This window comes from Pelmatolapia mariae, linkage group LG22 (assembly GCF_036321145.2).
Source record: "Pelmatolapia mariae isolate MD_Pm_ZW linkage group LG22, Pm_UMD_F_2, whole genome shotgun sequence".
In the NCBI taxonomy this organism is placed as follows: Eukaryota; Metazoa; Chordata; class Actinopteri; order Cichliformes; family Cichlidae; genus Pelmatolapia; species Pelmatolapia mariae.
The window spans coordinates 30,308,602-30,332,867 of NC_086245.2; the positions used below are offsets into that span (position 1 = coordinate 30,308,602).

Sequence of the window (24,266 nt, forward strand, 5' to 3'; positions counted from 1 at the left end):
ATAATAGCTTCACTGAAAGTGCCGTTAAAAGGCAGTTTCAGTATCATTAACGTGCCCTGTTCCCAGTTTACACGAGATAAGTGGAATTTGATTGAATCTGTTTCTCTTTCTGCGCAACTTTAAAGTTTTATTTCTGTTTAAAAGACTGAAACCCCAAACCTTGCATTCCCGTTGACTCCAGTGTGACTTCATATAAATGAGCAGGTTTGACGTCGACGCACGGGTATTAGAGAGCTGCCGGGCTGTGAGGTGGGGTCTCCGAGAGTATAAGAGGTGTACACACAGCTAGAGCGCACAGATGCAGCTGCCCGTTTCCGGGGGGGCACTTACTCTTCGTCCGTCTGGACAGAAAACTCTTACTCAGAGGCTCTAATCTGCACATTTTTTTGGAAACTCTCCTGCTCGCCTTTTCCACTTGTTTCCTCCAGTCTGACTAGTTTTTTCTCCTGTCTCAGTTCAAATCTTTACCTTTCTTCTCACTGTTGCGCGGTTAAGTTTTCATCACCGAGGACAGAGTGGGCAGCACTGCAGCATGGAGCCTTACACGGTCCCTGGAGCTCAGCTCTCCCTGTCCGATCTTTACTCCGTCATCCCCTACAATGTCACCCTCCCGGATGATGAAAGCGACTTAATGGGCGACAGGCTGCAGAACTACACCGAGCAGCAGAATCCGGTGAGGAGCGCCGGGGGTATAATCATAGCCATATCCATCACGGCGCTCTACTCCGTTATTTGCGTGGTGGGACTTCTCGGCAACGTCCTTGTCATGTACGGAGTGGTCAGGTAAACACTGTCATGCTTTATTAGCACAGTCACTGTCATGAGTTTGTGGCTGTTGATGAGAGCAACAAAACCCACTTTATGCGAAATGCAAAGCTTAATTTGGGGGTTTCACGCTCTAAATACGCGCTGATTTCAAATCAAGTTCAATTCAATTCAAATGTGTTGCTTGAAGTTTTCTTCAATTATCTCAAGAGCTTTTCTAAATACAAATTTAATTTAAGTTTTCTAATGCACACGAATTAACAAAAAATCCCAATCAGACCCTTGTAGGATAAACATGGTGTAAATACCGGAACGTTGCCTGCTAATTACCCATCGATTGCCCCTTTCCTGCACTTTTTTAGTGTCTGTGTGTGTGTGTTGAGCCACAAGTGTGTGCTTGCACTGCACCTGCATTTGTAGGTGAAATATGCGCATGCCAAACAAGTGATTTAAGATTCCCTGCATAAACCATGAGATTGGTCTTTTATTATTTCTGCATGAAGCAACAACATGCACCAGTTTCATACTAAAGATGGTTGTTATGACTGACTCAGTCGTGCCTCAGGGAGAGAGGGCTACTCAAATAGTCTTCATGAGCTCAAACTGATCTGTGGACCTTCAGCTGCACGCTCCTCTTCACTGAGTGTGATGGAGCAGAGTAGAAATGGAAATCCTGCAGCTAGAAGGACCGACGGAGACAGCATTTGGTCTCTTTATAAAACTGTAGGTTATATGCCCTAGTTTTAAGATTATTATTGTTATAATAATAATAATAATAATTATTATTATTATTATTATTCCATTAGTGGGTGTTGACAGTATTATTGTCAGTCCAAGGTCTGACTCTAAAAGAAAAGAAATAAACCCTGCACGCACTTATTTTCCTGAAAAGCCTCCCAGCCCTAACCTGCATGATGAGGAAAAAATATAAACAAATAAATAGACAAGAAACAATAGCTTATATTGCTTGCTTCTTATCCTCACTTATACCTCCTAATCTCTTTATCTGTTCCCCCAATATCAGCCAAAGTATTAATCACGACTCTTGGCTGGAAAATTGAAGAAGCAGGTAAAATTAATTTATTTATATATATATATATATATATATATATATATATATATATATATATATATATATATATATATATATATATATATACATATACATATACATATACATATATATCCTAGCTGCTGGTCATATTTCAGCCTATGGAGGGAACAATAGAAGACAGCAGCAGGGGGAATCCAAACAGAGAAATAACAGAAAATGTGGAATGTATGCTGTGGCAATCAAAACTGATCCATATTCAGAGCTCTGAGGTATTTCCATTCAGGTGTTGACGTGAAAAGATTGGGAAAAATAAACCACCTAAACACAAAGGGGAGCGAGGGAGGAAGGAGGGAGACAAAAAGGGGATGTCTGAGGAGTCAGAAAAGTCAGTGAGTCACACTGTGAAGCGATTTACCTGACATTGATGTCACATATTTCAGACAGCACCCACACCTCCATGAGACGGGAAGCTCGAGCACAGTAACCCAGTGAGAATGTATCATCTCCTGTGGAACATCTGTAAGCTCTGAAAGTAATGAGCTTATTAACAAAATCTTAGAGTTGCCTTCAAATGAAAAGTTTGACATTCTGTAATAGCTGTTATTTATATTCCTTTAAGTTGTACTATGGATTTATGAACTCATTAATACACGAAATAACAAAATGCTTTAGGTGGATTTGTTTTGTAGTGCCTTCGTGGCTGCAAAAACTGGAGGTGTGAATAGCAAAAAAGCAGGGGCGTCTCCAGAACTATAATATTTGACAGATTACATTTTCCTTTTTTCGTTTTTAAAGCTGCATTTTAAAACACTGTTTTTATCCACATGATGTTCCAGTAATGAACCCACGACTTCTAAATTTATCTCACTCTTCTTACATTTTCATAATTTTCTAGAAAAAACAAACAAACAAAGACCCACAAAATATGGTTAAACAATCTTGAAGAAAACAGTAAATGGACCTTGTGTAAGTCCATCCACTGGAGGGCAGATTGTAGCCTGATCATCCCTGGTCAGAATATCATCTTTGTGCACTTCTACTTGATAGACAATCACTGCGTGCTTTTCCTCATTGTTTTGTGGAACAAATACATTTTGTATAATTTCCATTTTACATAAATTGACTGCAATTCAACCAACATTTTATTTAAAAAAATACAGCATTAATACTATGGCAGTTATGTCCTTTAATTTTTCTTACAGGAATTCTGTTCGTAAGAGGCTAGCATCCTGCTAATGCTTGCTGACTGATGGGTTAAGAATAACTGCACACACTGCCTTAATGCCACCTGTACTACAAATAATAACTGGATATTAAGCCACAGGAGAATTTTCCTAAAAAATTCCAAAGCATCCAGAAATTTAGAAAAAATAGGATTTCTCCATAATGTTAGGCTTGAATCCCATCTGTTTTATAGAACAACGGTAATGGAGGGATTTAGAGAGTAAAAACTGTTATAACTGACAGTATTGTTTTATTATTAACTGATCAAAGGTGTATTGGAAGTAGATTTTGTGTTGTATGTGTTTTGCTGTATTTTCCAAATATGGAATGTAGGGCCAGTGGGTTTATATAGCTGAAAACTGTATATTTCTATATCCAAAATAACAAAGGTGTGGACCCAGGAATCAGGACAATGCAGGACTGAAGTAAAAATTTGAGGAACTCTAATTCGATAACATCCATCCATCCATCCACCCCCTTCCGATTATCCAATTGAGGGTTGCAGGGGGCTGGAGCCTATCCCAGCTACCACAGATGTGCTATAAATTCAGAATTCCAATTTTAATTTATTATACTGTATAATTATTTTCTTTTTGCTATCTCAGATCAATGAAAAAAAGCTTAATTGATATTTATTTAGTTAATAGTGACGAACTCTGATGGAACAACCAAATATCACGGCAGTGTTTAATAGACATGCTGGTTTGAGTTGCAGCAAGTTGCAGTACCAGCAGAGGGCGATATTTTATTTCAAGACAACATGAATATGGTTAAAGAGACATTCCTAACACATTTACATGTAAATACATATTAGCCAAGAAGCTTCATTGTTTCTGGCATAGAAGGAGCCTGCAATGTACTTTATACCTTCCTTGGTCACTAGCCAAGTGTTGGCTTTAATTACATTATCTCCCCCTACTGGTAATGCAACTTAAGCATGCTTGTCTATTTCACGGTTAAGAAGATGCAAGGGGTGAGATCCACACGGTGGACCAGTGTGTCCATTACGCTCATTGCTGTGATAATTGAAGATGGGCACAGTGACTGTTTCTGAGGAATGCGTTGTTTTCATGATCCATGCAGAAAGTTACAGCCAAGTTGAACAGTTATATTGTCATCACTGTTAAAGTGACTTGGTGGTGCAGTACAGTGTTACTACAGCAAAGTGTCTCAGCATAATACCTGAAAGTCCCTGGTCCCAGACTAGAAAGAGACACAACTTCCTTTGGGGTTGTGTCAGGGGCTGTGAGAACCTCTTATGAATAAATAAACAGTAGCCTCTGTTCCTTCTGTAGCAGTATTGCAATGAAATATTTGAGAATTTTCTGCCATACATGAGGTGAGAGCGATGCAGGCTGACCAGAATGGCAAACAGTACTGGGGGTGTTTTGCCGAGGGGTGACCTAAGCTAAGAGCTAAATGCTGCCACATAGGTGCTAGCAGGTGAATGAGTATAATTCCCCCAATTCACTCGTCCTGTGAAATAAAGGGTAAAATACCAGAATGCATGGTTGAATAAATCAATAACTAGAACTAGTTTATTTTCTGCCAATGGCCACTTGTCAGCTTTGATAATAATAAACCTAAAGCCCATTTGAAAGCATCCATCTATTTTTTTTTTTTAATATAATGAATTTTGAATTTGTGCCTCCACTTAGGTCCTTCGATAGAAACACACACACGCAAACATGCTCCACGTTTATAGCAGAGTCTCCCTGGATGCTAGCATCATTGTGGATGTCACACCGGTCTGACGTGACCTGACAGCCTGTTTTCTGATGGAGAGCATGACGCAGACGCAAACACAGCTTCAAGCGATTGTCCATTCAGTTACACAGGGCAGGTCAGGATCCTCTTATCTTCCACTGGTTTTCCACCTTCTTGCTGCTGCACTGTTTAGATAAGAACCAGTTCAGTGCTCATGCAATATACTGTCAAGTGGGCTAAATTTGAAATCAGATCGATATGCAGGTAAATGGAGGCTGGGCTCAGTTTGTGTGAAAATAGACTCTTACTGAGCTTCTTCTTGTGGATTATTGTTCAATCTCTACTGAGACAGTAAGTTTTGAAAACATTTACAATTTATGTTTTGGACGTTCTGTAATGGGAATATTGTGTAATGACAAAATCTAAAGTTAATTACTGGGGTTTTGCTTAGAAATATTGTAGCTCGTTGCCAGTAGGAACATGACTGTGTGTGGCTGAGAGATGGCAGTCAGTTTGTTCATTTCCTGGGCTGAGTCAACATGGCTTGTCTTGCATCTCACACAGCAGGGATTGATGTCAGTATGTGCTTGTGTCCATGTGTACCCTTCAGGGCAGAGTCGAAGCTGACTTTTGTGTCAAAACTGAAAGGACTGATGTAGTCACAAAATGTATTGCAACTTTAAGCTGCACTGAGATGAAAGATAAGGACTTATCTAAATGAAAATCTTAAATCTCTGTAGCTCAGTGTATCAAGAAGCACTTACACATTTTTAGAAAAATATAAAATTATTTTCCTCTTTATTAGGTATACCTGTTCAACTACTCGTACAAAATCTGTCAATCAGATGAAAGCAGTGTATTAAAGCGATGAGTTTGTGAGTAGCATAAAAATGGGGAAGAAAGGTGACTAAAGTGATGTTGAAAGTGGCATGGTTATTGCTGTCAGACTGATTTCTACTGTGAGATTGCCAAGGTAGGGTCAGAAGTGAAAAACATAGATCCCTCCTGTCTTGTATCAACAGTTCAAACTGCTGATGGTGATGTAGTAGTGTGGGGGAGATTTTCTTTGCACACTTTAGGTCCATTGGTAGTAGCTGAGGATCAGCACAGCATTGCCGCACCAGCTTGTGCTAATAATTGTCATGATGTGTGTGGAGTTTGGAGCCAAAATGCAGACTAGAAAAACAGATTGGAATAAATGAAAATGAACCCTTATTCAGGTGAGCCAGCAAATCCAGATGACAGAGGAAAACTTGAAAGCAAACCAAAAGAGAATACACAGCAGGACCAAACAGTATGACTCAACAAAGCTCAGTGGGAGACAGAAACAATATATACATGCACAGGATAACGAGAGGATGGGCAGCAGGTGGGAAAACAGCTGACAACAATCAAGGGAGACTAGACACGAGAAGCAAACACAGGATGAAGATAAAATAAAACAGGAAGTACCAAACTATGCCAAACTATGGAATCGCAAACAGGGACAATGATGACTTGACAAGAAACAGGGAACACAGGGAAGGGCTGATAACTGAAATAAGGGAACTAATAAAAACCAACAAAAGTCAAGAAAATAAACCAGGTAATCATGATAGTAAGAACAGCAAACAAAGCACACATTATCACTGCCAGATAAAAGTTGAAATACTAAATATGAAAGAGAGCGCAACCAAGGCAAAGCATCAAACATAAAATGTGAAACAGAGCAGACAGAAATGAAAGGTCCCAAAGAGAAAATTCTGAGGTAAAACCCAGGATCATGACAAGAACAGTGTACCCATCTTGTAATGGCTGCCTCCAGTGTCACAAAGCTCAAATCATCTCAAACTGGTTTCCTGAACATGACATGAACAGTGACTTCGATGGCTTCTACAATCACCAGATCTCGGTGCAACAGAGCACCTTTAGAATGTGGTGGAATGGGAGATTTGCATGATCATTTGCATCTGCAGCAATTGCACAATGCTGTCATACTTATGTATGTCAAGAACAAATGAGGGAGCTATGTGGCAGCTAACTGAAAACAGTTGATGTGACCTTTATGTAAAAGTGCTTCGCGTAGTCAGCAAGACTAGAAAAAGCACTATATTAATGTGGTACATTACAATACACTTTTGCCCATAATGACATTGCAGTTCATTCCAGTTATTCTAAAAGATCAAGTATTAGCTAGCTAAAAAACTGTATTTTCACAATTGTTTTGAAAGACTAAAACCTCTTAAACACATGGTCCTTTTTCCCTTTTACATATAGAAATTATGTGAAAAAAGTAAGCTTTTAATTCCAAGATTTATCTTTAAGGACAAAATTTTAAAATCCTTAAAGATGAGAGAGAAGCAGAGATGTTTAGCTATAACAGACCATATTTTCTTGCATCATAATAAACTTGACTAGTATGTTAGATAAATGGATTACCAATTACTCATTATTTGTATCTATCCGAGCATAAATACATGAGGAGTTATTTTGGGCCATAAGATTGAATGGGTGCCTAATGAGGAACATACAAGCATAATCATTTTATTACTTCTTTAATAATTATGAGCCCAAATTCTGAGTTTGTGTTGTTCATAAAATAATGTTTAACCCTTGGTGTTTTAATAATAATCTTCTCAGCAACTTGCGGCACGCATGCTTTGATTGTTACAATACAACTGGGTGCCATATTTCAAGAAAAGTGCAGACAGAGAGTTAAGGTTTGGTTCTGATAGGTCTTGTCGCTCAGAAATAATGAACACCACATCTGTGGGTTGCAATTTACTTGCTTTCAGAAATCTCACAGACTCAGCTGTAGGTAAATTTAAAATAAACCTTTAGTTTTTTTAAATAATCTCACAGGAAAGTGAGTAGAACTCAGTAGACAGCAAACATCAATTTCTGGAATGACACATTTTTTTTATTAACCTCCTCCACAGCTCTTTTCTCCCCCAGCAATTTAAGAACATAAACTGTGTCTTTTGCATTTACTTTAGGGGAAATATCTACATTTCTAGTTCATAAGCTGTCAGTATCAAAAATGGATTTGCTGCTCAGAACATCAGTAATATGATCTTTCCTTGTTCGCCATTCTTGTTCATCCTCCCAGGCTTTCAGTATTATCTGCATCATTATTTTATAGCAACGTGGGTGATGTTATCCTAATCCTCTAATATTTTCATTAATCTGCTTACTCATATGTGATTCTCAAATTCTTAATTTATCATCACACAGATGTGTCTTCGTGTACATGATTTGTGTTGGACAGAGGGATTAGGGGTTTTCACCCACTCCATATGGGCTCCCACGCAGTCTTTAAATATCCTGACTGTGTGTCACCAGAACCAAAGGACAAGTGTCAGTGTTAATGTTGACTGGTTGACAAGTGGTTCAGAATAAAGGCTGAGAGCACCAGGAATGGGAGAAGTGTAAAAAAACACCTCAAAGAAAATACTTCAGCTCTTTGTGTGCTCTGACTTTGCTCTTCTCTGCGACTGGCTGATGGACCGGCAAGAGTAGCCCACATACCGGTTGTGCACTGCTTCCATCTAGCAACGGAGCGCACTGGAAATGAGAGTTTTTATAACAGTGTGCAGGGTGCAGAGGACACAAGCAGCAGACTTTGAAGAGCAGATAAAATTAATTGCTTAATATTTATTCCATCTCTGTGGTAACTCCTTAGGCAGCCCACTAGTTGGCCTAAAACAAAAAAAGCTTTCCCTGAGTGCACTACTGCACTGCTGAACAATGCAAACCACAGGGGCTCAAGAAGTGGGCATCCTCAATACTAAATAAAAAAGTAGGTGTATGCGGAATATTTACTTTTACCCTGTGGTAGAACACAAACAGTGACAACAGTGTGCTATAAGGCAAATGGTAATAAACAATCTTATGTTTTCCTATAAGAATTTTCTAAGCATTTTTTGTAATTTAATTAATGGTACTATAATTTCTTAGTTCTGTTGTGCTTTCAGTTGACATCATTCATATGATTTAGGTTGTACCTTGGTACGATGTGAAGGTGGTTCACATCGTACCAAGGTGCACTGCCATGGTGACTTATGCTGCAGACCTAACCAGCACTGGAGCAGGTTCTGTTCTAAATTAAAGAGGTATGGAATGTACTGAACAACCAGTCCTCCGCAAAATAGTGTCAACATCCCTGTAAGATTGCCAGGATATCAGTGCAGAGATAGTACAGGGGTCCACAGTTTTTTACTGACTAGCAAGTCTTTGTCATCCCCTGATGTATCAGTAAGGAATATAGAAAACAGTACTGTACTCCTTGATTTTCTCTTTTTCTTATTTTTCTTTTGGCTGGCCACAATTGTACAATTTTAGTGTTCTACGCATCACAATACAGTGCAGAAACTAGTAGTAAATACAAAGTAAACACAAAGTTTTTAAATGAGGGTTTTATTTATTTTTAAAAAAGAAACCTATCCCAATCAAACCTAACCCTAAAGTAATAAAAAGTAATTGTCCTTCCACCTTGTTAAATCATGAATTAAATGTGATTATCCACATCTTTTATTAAAGCTGAGCTCAATTTCACTACCCACACCAAGGCCTGATTATTGCCAAAGCTGTTGAATAAAAAAATACTTGAACAGCACCCGTCTGAGAAAGTGAAATAGGCTAAAAGAAATCAAATAGCAACACACCGTGCCTTTGTGAAATCGCTTGCTCTGCTGCAAGCAGACCTACCCATGCTCGTGACTGTTCAGATGCTGCCACTCCCACCAATTTCATATGAATATACTTGTACCCAGTTTGGGACTCCCTGGGTTGACTTTTTTGACTTAATCACAACCTTCATATGCCACTTAGAATGATTGCTGATATTAAGATAAATGAAGGCAGATTAGGTAAATATATCCAGGGTATGTTGAAACTGAGTCATAGTATAGGCACCTGCACAGGTACATGCTTGTAGGGATGTCATCATCATACATTTCTAAGCATGAGAAAAAAAATGATATAATGAGGCAAAAATGGTATAAAGATCTTAAAAAAGTAAAAAAATAAAATAAAATTAGAAGCCCAAGAAATCATGATAATTATTTCATAACTTGTCTTTCTTTAATGGTTAAAAGTATAAGGCTGTGTGCAATGGATTCTTCATGATCCAAAAAAAAAAAGATATTTAATTTTATCAGTGTCAGACTCTGTTGTATTTCCACATCCTTCCTGGTTTGTTGGGATTTAGATATTGCTAAGCTGTCAGTACTTGATTAATGGTAAGTTTTGTGGTAATCCAGTAGAGGGATCACTTGTTGGGATCACTGGCGTGCTGACAAGGTGAACAAGCAGAAATGACCTTCCGAGCCCAGGAAACAGGATGGCTAGCATTACTAAGACACTCTCAGTGTGCATCATCATTTGCTTAGAAATGAAGGTCAGGGACCCCCGCTGCAGCCCACTGCTCTGAGACTTCTTTTTTTATTCTGTGTTAGGTGAAGAGGGAACAATTGGATAGCTGTGACAGCCACTTAGCAAGATGGCCATGGTTTTAACCCAAAACAAACAAACAAACAAAAATGTGATTAAACTGCAGGAACAAGATTTTCCGCCTGTCACCTTTATATACTGAAAGCTGACTGTGACTGAACCTCAGGACCACTTGTATTAGTGCCTATCAGAAAAATACTTCTGCATAACAACCTGTCAGTGTCTGGTGTAAAATTAATGTTGTATGTCTATGTGTCTTTTGCTTGTTGCCTGCTGAGAGCATGCATACTGTGCAGTCCAGACCTAAGCAATAATACTAAAACAGAGCCTTCCATGCAGGCGCTTTTCCCTTCTTTGTGACATTTTTTCGATTTCTTACAATCCAGCCAAGCTAGGGCATACTAGCATGGATCTGACACAGCTTGGCGGTGGCTGTACCTCAGGAGTTAGAGCAGGGCATCTCCTAATCAGAAGGTTGGTGTTTCAATCCCTGGTTGCTCTAGTCTGCATGCCAAGTATCCTTGGGTCAACTAACCCCAAGTTGTTCTCTGAGCGTATCCATCGGAGTAGGAATGTTTGTGCGAATGCTAGATAAAAAGCACTTAAGTATAGATGAGCTGCCTGTATGAATGGGTGAATGAGGCTTGTTGTATTAAATGGTTTGAGGGACTAAAATGTCAGCGAAATAGTCTACAGCCAAAAGCTGATTTATATACTCAAATTTCAACAATCTTACTACCGTGTCATTTCCACTATTTCCTCATGTCATATCAGAGTGGGTGTTATATCACTGAGAATCCCCTACAAGTTGCAAGTACAAGCGTCTGTACTTCTTTAAGGTTCCTTGAAGATGTTTCACCTCTCATCCGAGAAGCTTCTTCAGTTCTTCTGAGAGCAATTGGCAGAGAGTCTATGGATAAGTGTTTAGTTGACTCTTCATGGCCAAAGAAACAGAAAAAGAAAGAGAAAGAGGGATGATAGAACCAGGAATGAGGAAGGAGAATTAAATTGGTGCAGCAGAAAAAAAAACCTAGATGACAAGGTGCAGTTACATCATTTTAGAAAGTTTGCAGAATGATTAGACATTCAGGGAAGAAGAATGCTATAGCTCTAACTGGTGGTACCTCACAGCTAACTGTTTTTTCAGGCACTCCCACAGTGTTCAATATGTCTCTGGTGTGTGCAAGGTCATTTGGGATGCATTATATTTCTGGCTTTTCCATTCCACCATTGTCTTTTTGAAATTCAAAAACTAACTCTATCATAAGGTTGACTTTTCTGTGTTGCTGCCCTGAATTACTGTATGTAATTTCTGCAAAATCTTCTGTGTGCTACTGCTGGTTAATCAGTCTCTGCATAGCCTCCTGAATGATTAACATTTCCTATTTGATGGCAATTTTCCCTCCATAATTAGTAAGAGGTGCAAAAGATAAGATAGCCACTTTGAGATGCATTGAACAAAAAAAAATAGTCGCTTCTTTGACATGGAACACATGAATTAAATGCAGCCTCTAATTAATTACACCAGTAGTTTTCCTTGTATGAATTATGAAAAAGCCCATTGCTCTTATAAATAATTACTAATTTGTTAATGGTCTGTGTCAGTTTTACCTTCAGCTGAAAAAAGAAACACAGATTGAAATGAAACGTTGATGTCATTTAGAGACTAAAGCTGATGTTGAGAGTGAGTAATAGAGCAGCTGTTGAGACGTTTTGACAGCAGTTGTAATTATAAATTCCTGATTAAGCCGACATTCGCTTTAGACTAATTTATTACGTTAAGAAAACTTTTCTATCAGACTACAGAGTTCTTTCATTAATATACTTGTAGTGGAAAAACTCCCAAAGATGATTTAACTCTTAAGGCCTGACCTAATATGACACACTGCAACTGTTCTACAACTTAAAAAAAATGACATAGCCTAATTATGATTTATCTCATAATAATCTAGATCCAGTTAACGAAAAAAAAAAATGAAATGCCGGCATTAAAGAAGATTTTGAGTGATTCAGCCATGGTTGTTAGTTTATCTAAAAGGACACAGAAAAACGATCTATTAATTCAATAGAATTAGATTTTAAAATATAAATGACTGTGATTGAGTTTTTGGATGCAAACCCCTCTAATTTATTGAGATCTCACTACATGTTGTGGCTTGAAAAAAGACTCACTAAAACATTTGAGAGTATGATGACCTATCTACTGCTTTGGCTCTACAATGGGTCACAAGGGGAGTTTGCAGTCTATTTACAAACTGTAGGAGCTTGTAAATAGTGCAAATAGTGAAACCCACATTAAATGTATCTACAGTATATTTTGCACTATTGATCTGCATCTCCTACACAATTATTTCTGCATGAGGTTTCCCCTCATACCAAAATAACAGTGTTGCGGTAATGTATTAAGTAATCTGTAACATATTACCTGTAAGCTTTTGAAAAAGTAATACAATAATTACTCCCTGCAGAAAGTGCTTAAACTACTCATACTCCAACATGTCCTGAGATGCATTGTCTCTAGTTAACCTTTTATGACTTAGCCTGTCATACATTTTTTTTTTTCATTTTTTACATATCAACACAAATTAAAGCTGGGCGATAGAACGATAACGATATGTATTGCGAAATAACTTTATCTCGATAGAAAAATTAAACTATTGCGATAGACCTCGTCTCTCTTGCTCTCTTAAAAAAAAAGAAGAACAGCCAATCCAAATTAAGTAGCGCCCGGGTAATGGAGGAAATGAGTGTACCGACTAGAGAAAAATCAACCGAGAGCGTGACCAAAGGTTACCGAAGAGAAAACAGATGATGGCTCCAGTGCCGGAGAGACTGTCGAACGGAAGGGCCATAGAAGTTCCGTAGTGTGAAGGTATTTCGGCTATTTCAAGTCTGACAAAAAACAGAGTAGCGCGCACTGTAAATTGTGCCGAAAGCAAGTCTGGAAATACAATAAACCGGTGCATCCTCAATCTCTGACTGAAAGCGCTAATTCGTCATTCGGCTTTTGTCAGACTAAAGTAACTGTTAAAACTGTTTGAAAAGCTAAGCTATACAACAAGGAGAGATTGAGAATTTCCTTTTAGTTCTCAGTTTATTTGATATTGACAAAAGTTAGTCAATTTTGTCTGTTCTTCTGTAAAACAAACTAAGATTTATTTTTAGAATTAATATTTTGTTTCTAAGTGGAATTGACAATTTAGTAGTCTGTTTTGTTTGTTCTATTTTGAAACTTAAATGCTTTAGCGGCTGCCTTTTGTGTAGTTTGCAATATTTGCCTTTATTTATCTGAAAAAGTCTCATGTTCCTTAAGTACATCTACCCTGTTGAACTTATTATGGGAAATAAATATTTAAATCAAAACAAGGTGCTGATTATTTCACATTTTACTTGTGAGCAACGGCACATTTAAATCTTACAAATATAGTTATTTGGCTTATATCGTGATATATATCGTTATCGCCTGAAATGAAAAAAACATATCGTGATATGAAAAAATCTTATATCGCCCAGCTCTAACACAAATAAAAAGCCACAGTGATTCCACTATAGAATCATGGACAGGTACAAATGAGGTTGGCTTCCACTAGCTGATGTTCTGCTTGAGTATGGTTTAGGCTTTACAATAATATTGTTATCTTTTTCTGCTATAAAATGAAATGTCAATATCTCCAGTGTTAAAAAGTTAAAGATAGAAATGGGGAAAAAAAGCAACATTTTTTTCTTGTTAAAATTATAGACTACGAAGAAAATATGCTGGAAATGAGCTACAAATGAAGCATGTGACTTGAATCTCTTTTGCACTATGAGCAAGCCAGTGTGAATTTGGGTTAATAAAACTGTCACCGTCCTGGATTTTAATCCCAAAACCTTTGAGTTTCATTGAGATCTGAAATAATAAATTATTAATTATTATTATTATTTATTATTATTATTATTAATTACGCTCCTAGCCTTTAATTATTGTTAATGATGAGGTTTTGACCCCTAATTAAATGTCATTAATATTCCAGGCACTTGGTACTTGTTGTGTTTGAGTTGCAGTGACTGTTTTGGGTTTATGGAGTTTGAATGAGTTGCTGTTCTACTGTTGGCTTTGAATCCTTGGTTTCAGTTCTTAATTTAACTTCGGATCTGAGGAGAAAAGCAATTAACTTGTTGTTTTGGTAATTTGGTAATCTGGAAATTAGCAAGGAAGTGCAGTCATAAATTAAACTAAGCCTTTGTTTGTAATCAATTCCAACATGGAATTATATCTAATTATTTCTATAATAACTTTATGAAAATGACTAGAGGTAAAATGGATCTAGAGAAGGTAACAGAATAATTGAAATATCCATTTTCCCTGATGCAGCTCAGTAGGTAGAATGGTTGCCCCATGATCGGAAGGTTGGGGGTTCAAATCCACTGAACGGCTACCCTGAGGTACCCCTGAGCAAGGTACCGTCCCTACACACTGCTCCCCGGGCGCCTGCTTAGTGGCTGCCCACTGCTTCACTGAGTGAATGGGTCAAATGCAGAGAAAGTAATTTCCCCATGAGGATCAATAAAGTATACATTATTATTGTTGTTGTTATTATTATTATTATTATTTTTATTATTATTATTAAGAAAGGACAAAAGTGCACCAGTAACACAAATGACAATTTTTTTCTATTCAAATGTCAATTCATGGGCCTTTATGTCATCTGCAAGTAGACTGGACCAGGGAGGCAACTGTGAGATGATCTGAAATAACCCGTTTTTGACTAGAAAAAAAATTGTTAAAAAATATCAGTTTCTTTTTAACTTTTACTACACCTTCTGTCTACTTTGTGACCACAACCAGATACACCAAGATGAACACTGCCACAAATATCTACATCTTCAATCTTGCTCTTGCCGATGCCTTGGCCACCAGCACGCTGCCCTTCCAGAGCGCCAAATACCTCATGAACACCTGGCCATTTGGGGATGTCCTCTGCAAGCTCATTATTGCCATCGACTACTACAACATGTTCACAAGTATCTTCACCCTCACAATGATGAGTGTAGATCGCTACATCGCCGTGTGCCACCCAGTCAGGGCGCTGGAGTTTCGGACGCCTGTCAAGGCCAAGTTGATCAACATACTCATCTGGGTGCTGTCCTCGGCAATTGGTGTGCCTGTCATGATCATGGCTGTGACCAAAGTGGCAGACAATGGTAAGACTGCAAGTGCATGTTCTTTACCTCTTGGTAATATTTTAAGATGATTTCTGAATTAATTTATATTATTTCAAAGCATAAGGCTGAATATGTATGGTTACTGAGTGCTGGTCGAAGTGGTGGAGAACAAAGGTAATTCTGCATTCATCTGAATAATTTGCATCTATCAGGCAAACCTTGTGGTCCTTCAGTCGGAAATGAAACTGTACACAAAGGAAATGCAACAATAGCGGCAACTGATTCTGAATCAATACTCTGATTCAGAATCTGATACACAATACATTGTGTATTCTAAGAGCAAGGAGAAGAGCCTCTTAAACATCTACACTACTTGATACAAAAACTGTCTAACGAAACCTAAGGTAATATGTTCCAGGAGACAGATTCTGTAGTTGAGGGTAGGTCCTTTTGAACTGCTTTTCCTGATGTCTTTTTTTGTTTGTTGCCACAACGTAAGTCTAAGATTGCATGAGGATTACTCATTTTTCCAAATAAATGTATTTGGTAATGAAGTCACAGCCTTCTCTGATAACCTTTAGCACATCTTTGAAGGAACATAATGTAGAAAAAAAACAACTATGTATCGCTGAAATACTATTGCCGAAATATAGTTGCCGGTATAGGAGGTAGTGTGCCCTTTATTTAGCAAAGTGTGTAATCCACAGTTGTGGAATCCCACTAGAGACTTCACAGTGTGTTCCAAAATTCACATATCTGCTGCCCAAGGCAATTAAAAATTTAAAAAGTCATCTAGCAGTCATTTAGCAGTGACAGCTGAGGAGTTGTGTCTGACAGGATGCAGTGAAGTGATAAGTTTAAGGTAGTTTAAGGTGTTTTGACCAGTGATGGGAATAACGGCGTTACAAGTAACGGCGTTACTAACGGCGTTACTTTTTTCAGTAACGAGTAATCTAACTAATTACTATTCCTATCGTTACAACGCCGTTACAGTTACTAACAAGGAAACGCGGTCCGTTACTATTTTTCAACAAACAGACGGTTGAAGCTGTGTTCAGCTTACCGCATTTTATATCAGCTGCAGGAAGTAGCTGTAAGTAATCTGGACGCTACAGCTTTAAGCAGCTGCGCGCGCTCCCGCGGACGGCAATCACGATCACTGTCTAGCACAACACCTGGAGCTAAGGGGGCAAAACAACCGCAGGAGTGCTGCTGTTTGACTGAGGAAGAATAAAGTAGTCGTGGTAAGAAAATCACATGACCACTTAAAGACAAAGCAACAAGGTGATATATACCAGTTTTTAAATTGTGTTGATAGGCCACGTAAAACCAGAGTCGTGATAAACAAGATATACGCGGCGTTTTTACCTCAATAGTTTTGCCACGTTAGCGCTGGCAAGCACTCTCTGCTTATGAGCAAAAAACCAAAACAAAACAGGGGAAGTTTTAGGAGTGACGGCGAGAGAGAGAGAGAGAGAGAGAGAGAGAAAGAGAAAGAGAGAGCAGAAAAAGAGAGAGAGCGAGTTTTGAGATGTGAGAGATTTGTGACGTTTAGCGTGTTTGGAGTGTGTAGTTAATGTGTTGTCTTGTGTAGTTAGTGTGTAATGTTGTGGATAGTTTTGTGTTGTGTGTTAGAACAATGAGGCGACTGCTGTCTCCAGGTAGAAACAGGAGTGATACACCTGCTGCTGTCAGACCTGCAGGTATCAGCTGTGATGTTCTCCTTTATAGTGGACAGACATTATGTTTTTGGAGTGGCACAAATAATTTGTGGCATCTTATTGAAGAACAGCTGATTGTTCTGTAAATAGTTTGAAATGGTTATTTAAAAAATCAAGGTAAATGGATGCAAATAAATTTGTTGTTTGCAAAACTTGTGCATAGGATTTTAAAATTGACAATTAATATTTGCATTTGAAGTTATGAAATATCATTCATTAAACATGTTTATGGTTGTTACAGTAAAAATATAACTTTTTCTACTCTGATTTTATGGTTTTTGTCTGATTTTAGATCAATTCTGGTTATACAGTTTGTCAAAATGAAAACATGACTGTAAATTCAGACACGTGATGTTGTGCTAAAAAGAATGATACCAAACAAGGCAAAGCAAATAGTTTTTAAAGGTAAAATGTGGAGGGAAAATCAAGAGTAGTAAAAAAATGGCCAATTATACCCTGGACCCCAGAGGGTTAAACGTTCTTTGTTTTTTTTTAAGTAACGCAATAGTTACTTTTCCAAGTAATTAATTACTTTTAGAATATTGTAACTCAGTTACTAACTCAGTTACTTCTTTGAAGAAGTAACTAGTAACTATAATTGAATTACTTTTTCAAAGTAACTTGCCCAACACTGGTTTTGACTATCCGGTCTTTAAGTCTGACGTCATTAGCTGTGTCTGGGCCCAAACTCCGCTGCAGGTCCATAAGCCAAACGATCACTGCAGCATCACTGAGAGTTAAAAACTGTTTAAATTCTTTCATCTGTAATAAAATGATCATTGTGGCTACTCTACCAGGTGTACCAATTAAGTTTAACATCCAGGCATCCATGAAAATGGAATTTATTAAACTTAACGGAGTTAGAAGTTAGCAAGGAGTTAGGTCACTAGTTTCCATCTAAATATAATATAGCCTGTCCTGACTGAGAGATTTCTGAAACAAATTAAGACGTACAGCTCTGCTATCACTTCCGACATAAATGAAGACAGGAAAGTAAACAGCAGTGGCGTTTGTAGGGTTACTTTAGTTTGGCTAGCTGATATATAACGATGTGCTACGTGATCGCTAGCGTCACAGCTATGTTAGCTTAATATAAACAGTGAAGGTGGAGGATGAACGCTAACTTTTTTCCACTCGATAAAAGTTGCCGTGAAGATTTTCGGTGGTCAGGGACAAATGCAATCGCATGGCAGGATGGTGTAAACGGACCAAACTTAAGTCAGGAGAACAACTGAGATTATTCATCCACAATCCGAGGTTAGTCATTAATATACTGCTGCATGGGCTGAGCTGTAGTTACATCGTAAGGTTTTAAAAACGGAGCTTTAAAATGAATTGCAGTAATAAAAACCGAGAGAGGGCGACAGTGATCACTTACTGTTTTTAGGGGCTTTTTGAGAATGAATAGAACCAGATACAAAGCATTACAACATGTTAAAAACACAAAAGCCTTATTAAACAGAGGGTAGTTTGGGCCCGGAAGCAGGATTCATCACGTCATCACTTAAAGACCGGATAGCATAAAATAGTTTACACATATGCCGCCCTGAACACCTAATCTTTTCTGATCTCAGCGGACCTGTGGGAATACCGGATACTGTAAGCCTTTCTTTCACTCTCTCTGAGGTACAGTATCTGTTCCTCTTCCTGTTACAGTGCTATTTTGGTGTAGCCTATTTATTTAAAACTTTGAGATAACTTCTTATTTCATAGTGTAATCTTAAAAGCACACTCAGTGTTAAATGAACTGGTTATTACATTCACCACTATTCATTCACTGTGTCTTTAGGGATTTGGTAGCTTAGCTTAGCTTAGCTTGTAGCAGCATAGCCTCTTCACCTGTCCCTTCTGCACCTTTCTGCTCAGCGTACAATATTTTTAGCTAATTCTTGGCCTGTACTAGTACTACAAGTAAAATTACTTGTAATTAATTTTCTAGCTCTGGAGGCCGGAAAAAAACCTTTAGCTAGCAAGGTACCTCTACTCAGTGTGTCTGAAGAGGCAGGTATGCACCATTAGCAGATTTTCCCGTGCAGCTGGGAAAATAGGATTGCTGGGTGCAGTGTTGCCAACTCCTCAGTAAGGAAAATCGCTATTGGTTGTCCTAAAAGTCGCTAGAAGTCGCTAAATGATGTCGTCACCTAATTTGCATAATTGGTCATGCTAATGTAATTGTAACCTATGTTGTTGGAGAGAGAAATAACATCGTGGAAGAGACATAAAGTGAGTAAAAAACGTCCTAAATGCATTTAGAGTTTATTTAGAACTACAAATTACATTTCTTTTAGCAATTATTGCTTTTTTTAATGTCACAATTCCAACCCTGCTCCTTTACCCGGGCTTGGACCGGCAAAAGTGACCCGAAATAGGCACTCTGGTGGAGTTACTTTGTGTGTGTGTGTGTTTATAAGTAGTTTTAAACCTTGTGATCCACAAAACAGCATAAGAGTAAAAGAGTAAAAGAAGAACTGACTGCGTTACAGCACCCGCTGCTTGTTGAGAGTAAAAGCGATACGCGCTTTCACGTCTTTTTTTAGCGACTTTTTTTTAGAAAAAAAGTCGCTAGGGGGTCTGAAAACTCGCTAAATATAGCGACAAAGTCGCTAAGTTGGCAACACTGGCTGGGTGACAGTGAGGAAAAGGTGTAGCCCTGAATCCCCAGTACACCACCAACCCATTCATGTCTGAATCATTTTTCCCCACTTGGCAAAAGACCCACTGAGAAACAAACTCTGGTTTTTCACGATTCTGTTTTGAGACATATGAAGCTAGAGACCACAGCAGCCATAGTGAATTGTCTTCCAGCGGCCAGAATAGGCAACATTAAAAGAAACCTGAAACTGCTGAGTGGCAGTAATGATACCTGTTCACGTCAAATAGAGATCACTAAAATTAATATAAGAATAGATGTGTAACTTTGCCAAAACAATGTTGGACTGTAATTTTCTCTGGTCCCCTCCCAAATGGACCAGGTGTGATATGTTAAGCTACACATTAAATAGCTGGCTGTGTGAGTGGTATCCCCAAAAACGATGTGACCTCTGTGAACTAACTGTGGACTGGAGGATAGAAAAGACCTCCACATACCCCAGTTTATTCGCCTATTTACCTCTAACTATAATTTTACCTAACCTTAATTTCTATATGTGTGCCTAAAGTTACAGTAAATTACATGTCACTACATGTGTAATTGCTTCTATAACTTTTGAAAAGTTATTAGCTTTTGCTTTATTCTCTCTTCTTCAACACTTTAGAGGACTTTTTATCTCTTATTGTGTGAACAGCTGAGTGCAACATTATGAAACCTTCCATGACAGACCGTCTGAAAATGTGCTGAATTTAAAAGTCTGCACTACACACAAAAGGTTCTTGATCTTGTACCACAGCCTCCACTGCAGTTTTTTGGATTTAAAGCTTGTGATTTTTTTTCAGATCTTTCACAGATGTTAATTAACATCAGCCCTATTTTGTCTAACGCCATCAAAATGTAACTGTTCTTTTCTTTTCAGGTAAAACCACTTGCATGCTAAAGTTTCCTGAGCCTGACTGGTATTGGGACACTGTGACAAAGATCTGCGTCTTTATCTTTGCTTTTGTGGTCCCTGTGATGGTCATCACCATATGCTATGGTCTGATGATCCTGCGTCTGAGGAGTGTTCGTCTGCTCTCAGGCTCCAAGGAGAAAGACCGCAACATGCGCCGCATTACCCGCATGGTCCTGGTGGTGGTGGCGGCCTTTATCATCTGCTGGACCCCCATTCACATATTCATCATTGTGAAGACCATGATAGAAATTGACAGCAGGAATCCCTTTGTGATAGCTAGCTGGCATCTGTGCATTGCTTTGGGGTATACCAACAGCAGCCTCAATCCTGTCCTCTATGCATTTTTGGATGAAAATTTCAAGCGATGCTTCAGGGATTTCTGCCTCCCCTGTCGGACCCGTGTGGAGCAAAACAGTCTGACCAGAGGCCACAACACCACCAGGGAGCCAGTGTCCATCTGTGCTCCAACAGAAGCAGGAAAGAAGCCGGCATGACTAGGCATGGACCGGGTCCCCCATTGCTCTCGTTCAAGGAGGATCCAGCAAGATCTCCAATCAGAAGTCACCCAGATCTCCACAACAGAGTTTTAAGAGATATTTTCAAAGGAAGAGTTGACACAGTCAAATCGTGCTTTATTCTCTCTAATTTGGCTGTCAAACGAGACATTCAAATGAGTAATTAAAGGTAATGGAAAACAAGTTTCACTCTGATCTTATGTTTCTAAGTTCTTACTGTCCCCCCTCAAAGTGATGCCTTACGGAGGCACTGAGAGTAGAATGATATTGATGGCCTAAAATGTTATATCAAGATAATGAAACAGTTCATAATTTAGAGAATGAAAGCTGAACTTTCTGATGACACAAAAAGGGCAAAGAAATCCCTGAAGGAGTCTGTCTCAGAAAGTGTCATTCATATGGCATTTATCTTGGTACTATAATAGAGCAGAGAATGACTGATGTACAAAAAGCCAAAAGTTTAAAACAATGGCCTTTTCAAATCTGACTGTGCTATTTCATCAGAGACATCTGATATGGATTAAAAGACTGAAAAGTAAGAATTTTGGAGATTAACTCTTTCCATTTGTATATTTAACATCATCTCATAATAAGTGAGCCTTACAGAGGAGAATCACACAACTCTTGCCCACCGACAGCTGGATGATGAATTACAGTGTAGTTTGTTGCACAACGCCAGCAACTCTCTACATGGAGAAGCAGGGAATTCTTGTTTGGTATTCCGTGTGATTCAACCACCCTTTGGGGTTTTTTTTTTGTATTTTTCTTTGTTTTAAAAAGAGACACGTGGCCTGTGCTGAAAGACAATTTTGGACTCAGTGGATTTGAAAAAGGTCTGTCATAACAGACGTGGAATCAGGATGGAGCCCACTCTATGGGGTTTGTGCTTAGAAAAAGACAGAATAGCATCAAACCACTTGTGTTTGGATTTCCATGGGCTTCTTTTCTGCTTACCTACTTGACTTTCTGTAGTGGTGTCAAGCGCACAGAAAGCCTCTGAGCAGAATCACTAAAGGATGATAAACCTGCCATGGAAGAACACTGTCGGCAGCCACAACACTTCACTCATTGTATTGGTCTATTGTTCAGACTGAGACTGGCTTTATCTCATTTTCTAGACTTCCATCCTGATGTCAAACTAACTGCTCCAAGGGTTATTAAGATTATTGATCATTTTTAAATGAGAAAACTGTTACACTGAATATCTGTAGCACATTTAAGACAAGTAAGATGGCATTACCGAGAGCGAAATCATTCTTGGTGATTTATGTGCTATGACGGGACTCGACATGAATCAAACTCTGTCAATGTGAAGGTAATGATCATTTCAGCTTTGCATACACAAAGAGTTGTGTTAGAGATAATAATCCAGAGTTTATATGAATTTGCTCTCATGTGGAAATATTTCCGAGACAGTCACGGTCACATTGGTGAGTGCTGAAATGCATAGTTGACAAAATGAGGTTAATGTAGCAGTAAAAACACATCGGAGCAGACTGTGAATGAAAAGATGGTAGAAAATGAATTAAAAATGTAAATTTGTACATAATGTTTAGCTTTTACATTACAACACATTTGGCTTCAGACACAGATAAAATGACCACGAGGTACGTCTGTGGTTCTGTATTTTTCCTTTACGCTTTGCTTATATTGACATTTGATATTTCTTGATATTTCATCACCTTGCTTTTGATCTATGTGGCTCAAAAATATTTAAGGAAAAAAAAGTAAAGAAGAAAGAGAAGCAAAATAAGTGTTTACAGTTTGTTTGGATATGAGTTTGTGTTCCAGTTACAGATTCAGCAATTTCCCTTTGGGCTGGCTGTGGACTTCCCCACAGAGATATGGTCAGAACAAGCAAAAAAAAATATCTGTTTGCAGCAGGATATTGATACTTTTTGTAGTGTATGTTTTCTTACAGTGATAATGTGTGATATAAAGTGTAATGTGGTGTATATACCTGCTCTGCTTCGCTCTAAGTGCCAAATCTGCCAGGTGTGCAGAATATGTCTGAGCTGCTGTTATCTTTGCAATACCAAACTATATCCAGATGGAATGTACAGACGTAGCTATCCCAAAGGATGACAAGAGTGTGTAAATTTCTGTTTTGACTAAATCAGCAATTACTACAAAAAAAGCATGAATCATGTGAATTCAGGGTATGAATAAGTAAAATGTATGTGCATGATTTACACTGTACAACCAGGATTAGCCCTGCTTATGAGGCTTTCTCATTCTTTTACAGTCAGATACTTTCCATAGTATCTGACTGTAAAAGCTTAAAATACCGGCTATCACAAAAGTGGTTATCAACTTTCTTCGATAAGCCAACCTTCAGATTCTGTGCACACTCTCATAAAAAGGGGTGTGTCAAGGGCAAACCAGTAGAATTGTGGAATGACAGAGACTGGGTGCATATAGTACACATAAGCATACGAAGTCGCAAAAAATGACATGGTATTCGCAGAGACCTGTGGCTAGACTGAGCAAATTTGGGGTCATTCGCTCAACCAGCAGTCACTGCAGCGCTTTCTATGTGAAAGGGCCATCACAGAACATGTGACTGTTTTTCTGCACAAAGTCCAACTTACTCCAATAAGAGACATTATTAAATAATGATGATAAAATGGTGATAAAACTCCTTAATTAGTATACAAAATATAACAGCACAATGCAACCCAAGTCCAAATATAACTCAAGTTCTAATGCAGCAGAAAATTATTAAAATTATTAAAATATTGGGGTTTAGCTCAAGAGTAATAGCGTATTTGTTAATTATGTTTACACTGCAGGTAATTTCTAATGTCACAACTGCACATTAGAGCTCTTTAAAATCGATACATCTGAACATTAAATGTTACTGTTCCATAGCCTACTATAAGTAGACATGGAAATCACTTTGGTTTGTTCACAAGTTCACAGTATTTACTTTTGTTGATTTAATAGGTCATCTTAGTTATAACAAAAGCTCTTTTTAATTTTCTAATCTGTGTTTTAGTAGCTACAATTCCAGCAGTGTAAAACAGGCTTCAAATAAAACAGCAGCAGATTAGAACCAAGGATAAAAACCTTTGTAGAGTTTTTGTATCACCAACTGACAATACGGCACAGTTTGTATCTTCAATAGAATAGAATTGTCATTGTACATGTACAATGACAC

At 38.3% G+C, this 24,266-nt stretch overlaps 1 protein-coding gene across 1 annotated transcript; it reads left to right on the forward strand.

Moving 5' to 3' along the window:
- The first annotated feature begins 244 nt into the window (after positions 1-244).
- On the forward strand, positions 245-23,801 carry oprd1a (opioid receptor, delta 1a). Its single transcript, XM_065469923.1, has 3 exons — positions 245-783; positions 15,009-15,364; positions 20,556-23,801. The coding sequence occupies exons 1-3, from the start codon at positions 533-535 to the stop codon at positions 21,083-21,085; spliced, it is 1,137 nt and encodes a 378-aa protein (XP_065325995.1). The 5' UTR covers positions 245-532; the 3' UTR covers positions 21,086-23,801.
- Positions 23,802-24,266: the final 465 nt, after the last annotated feature.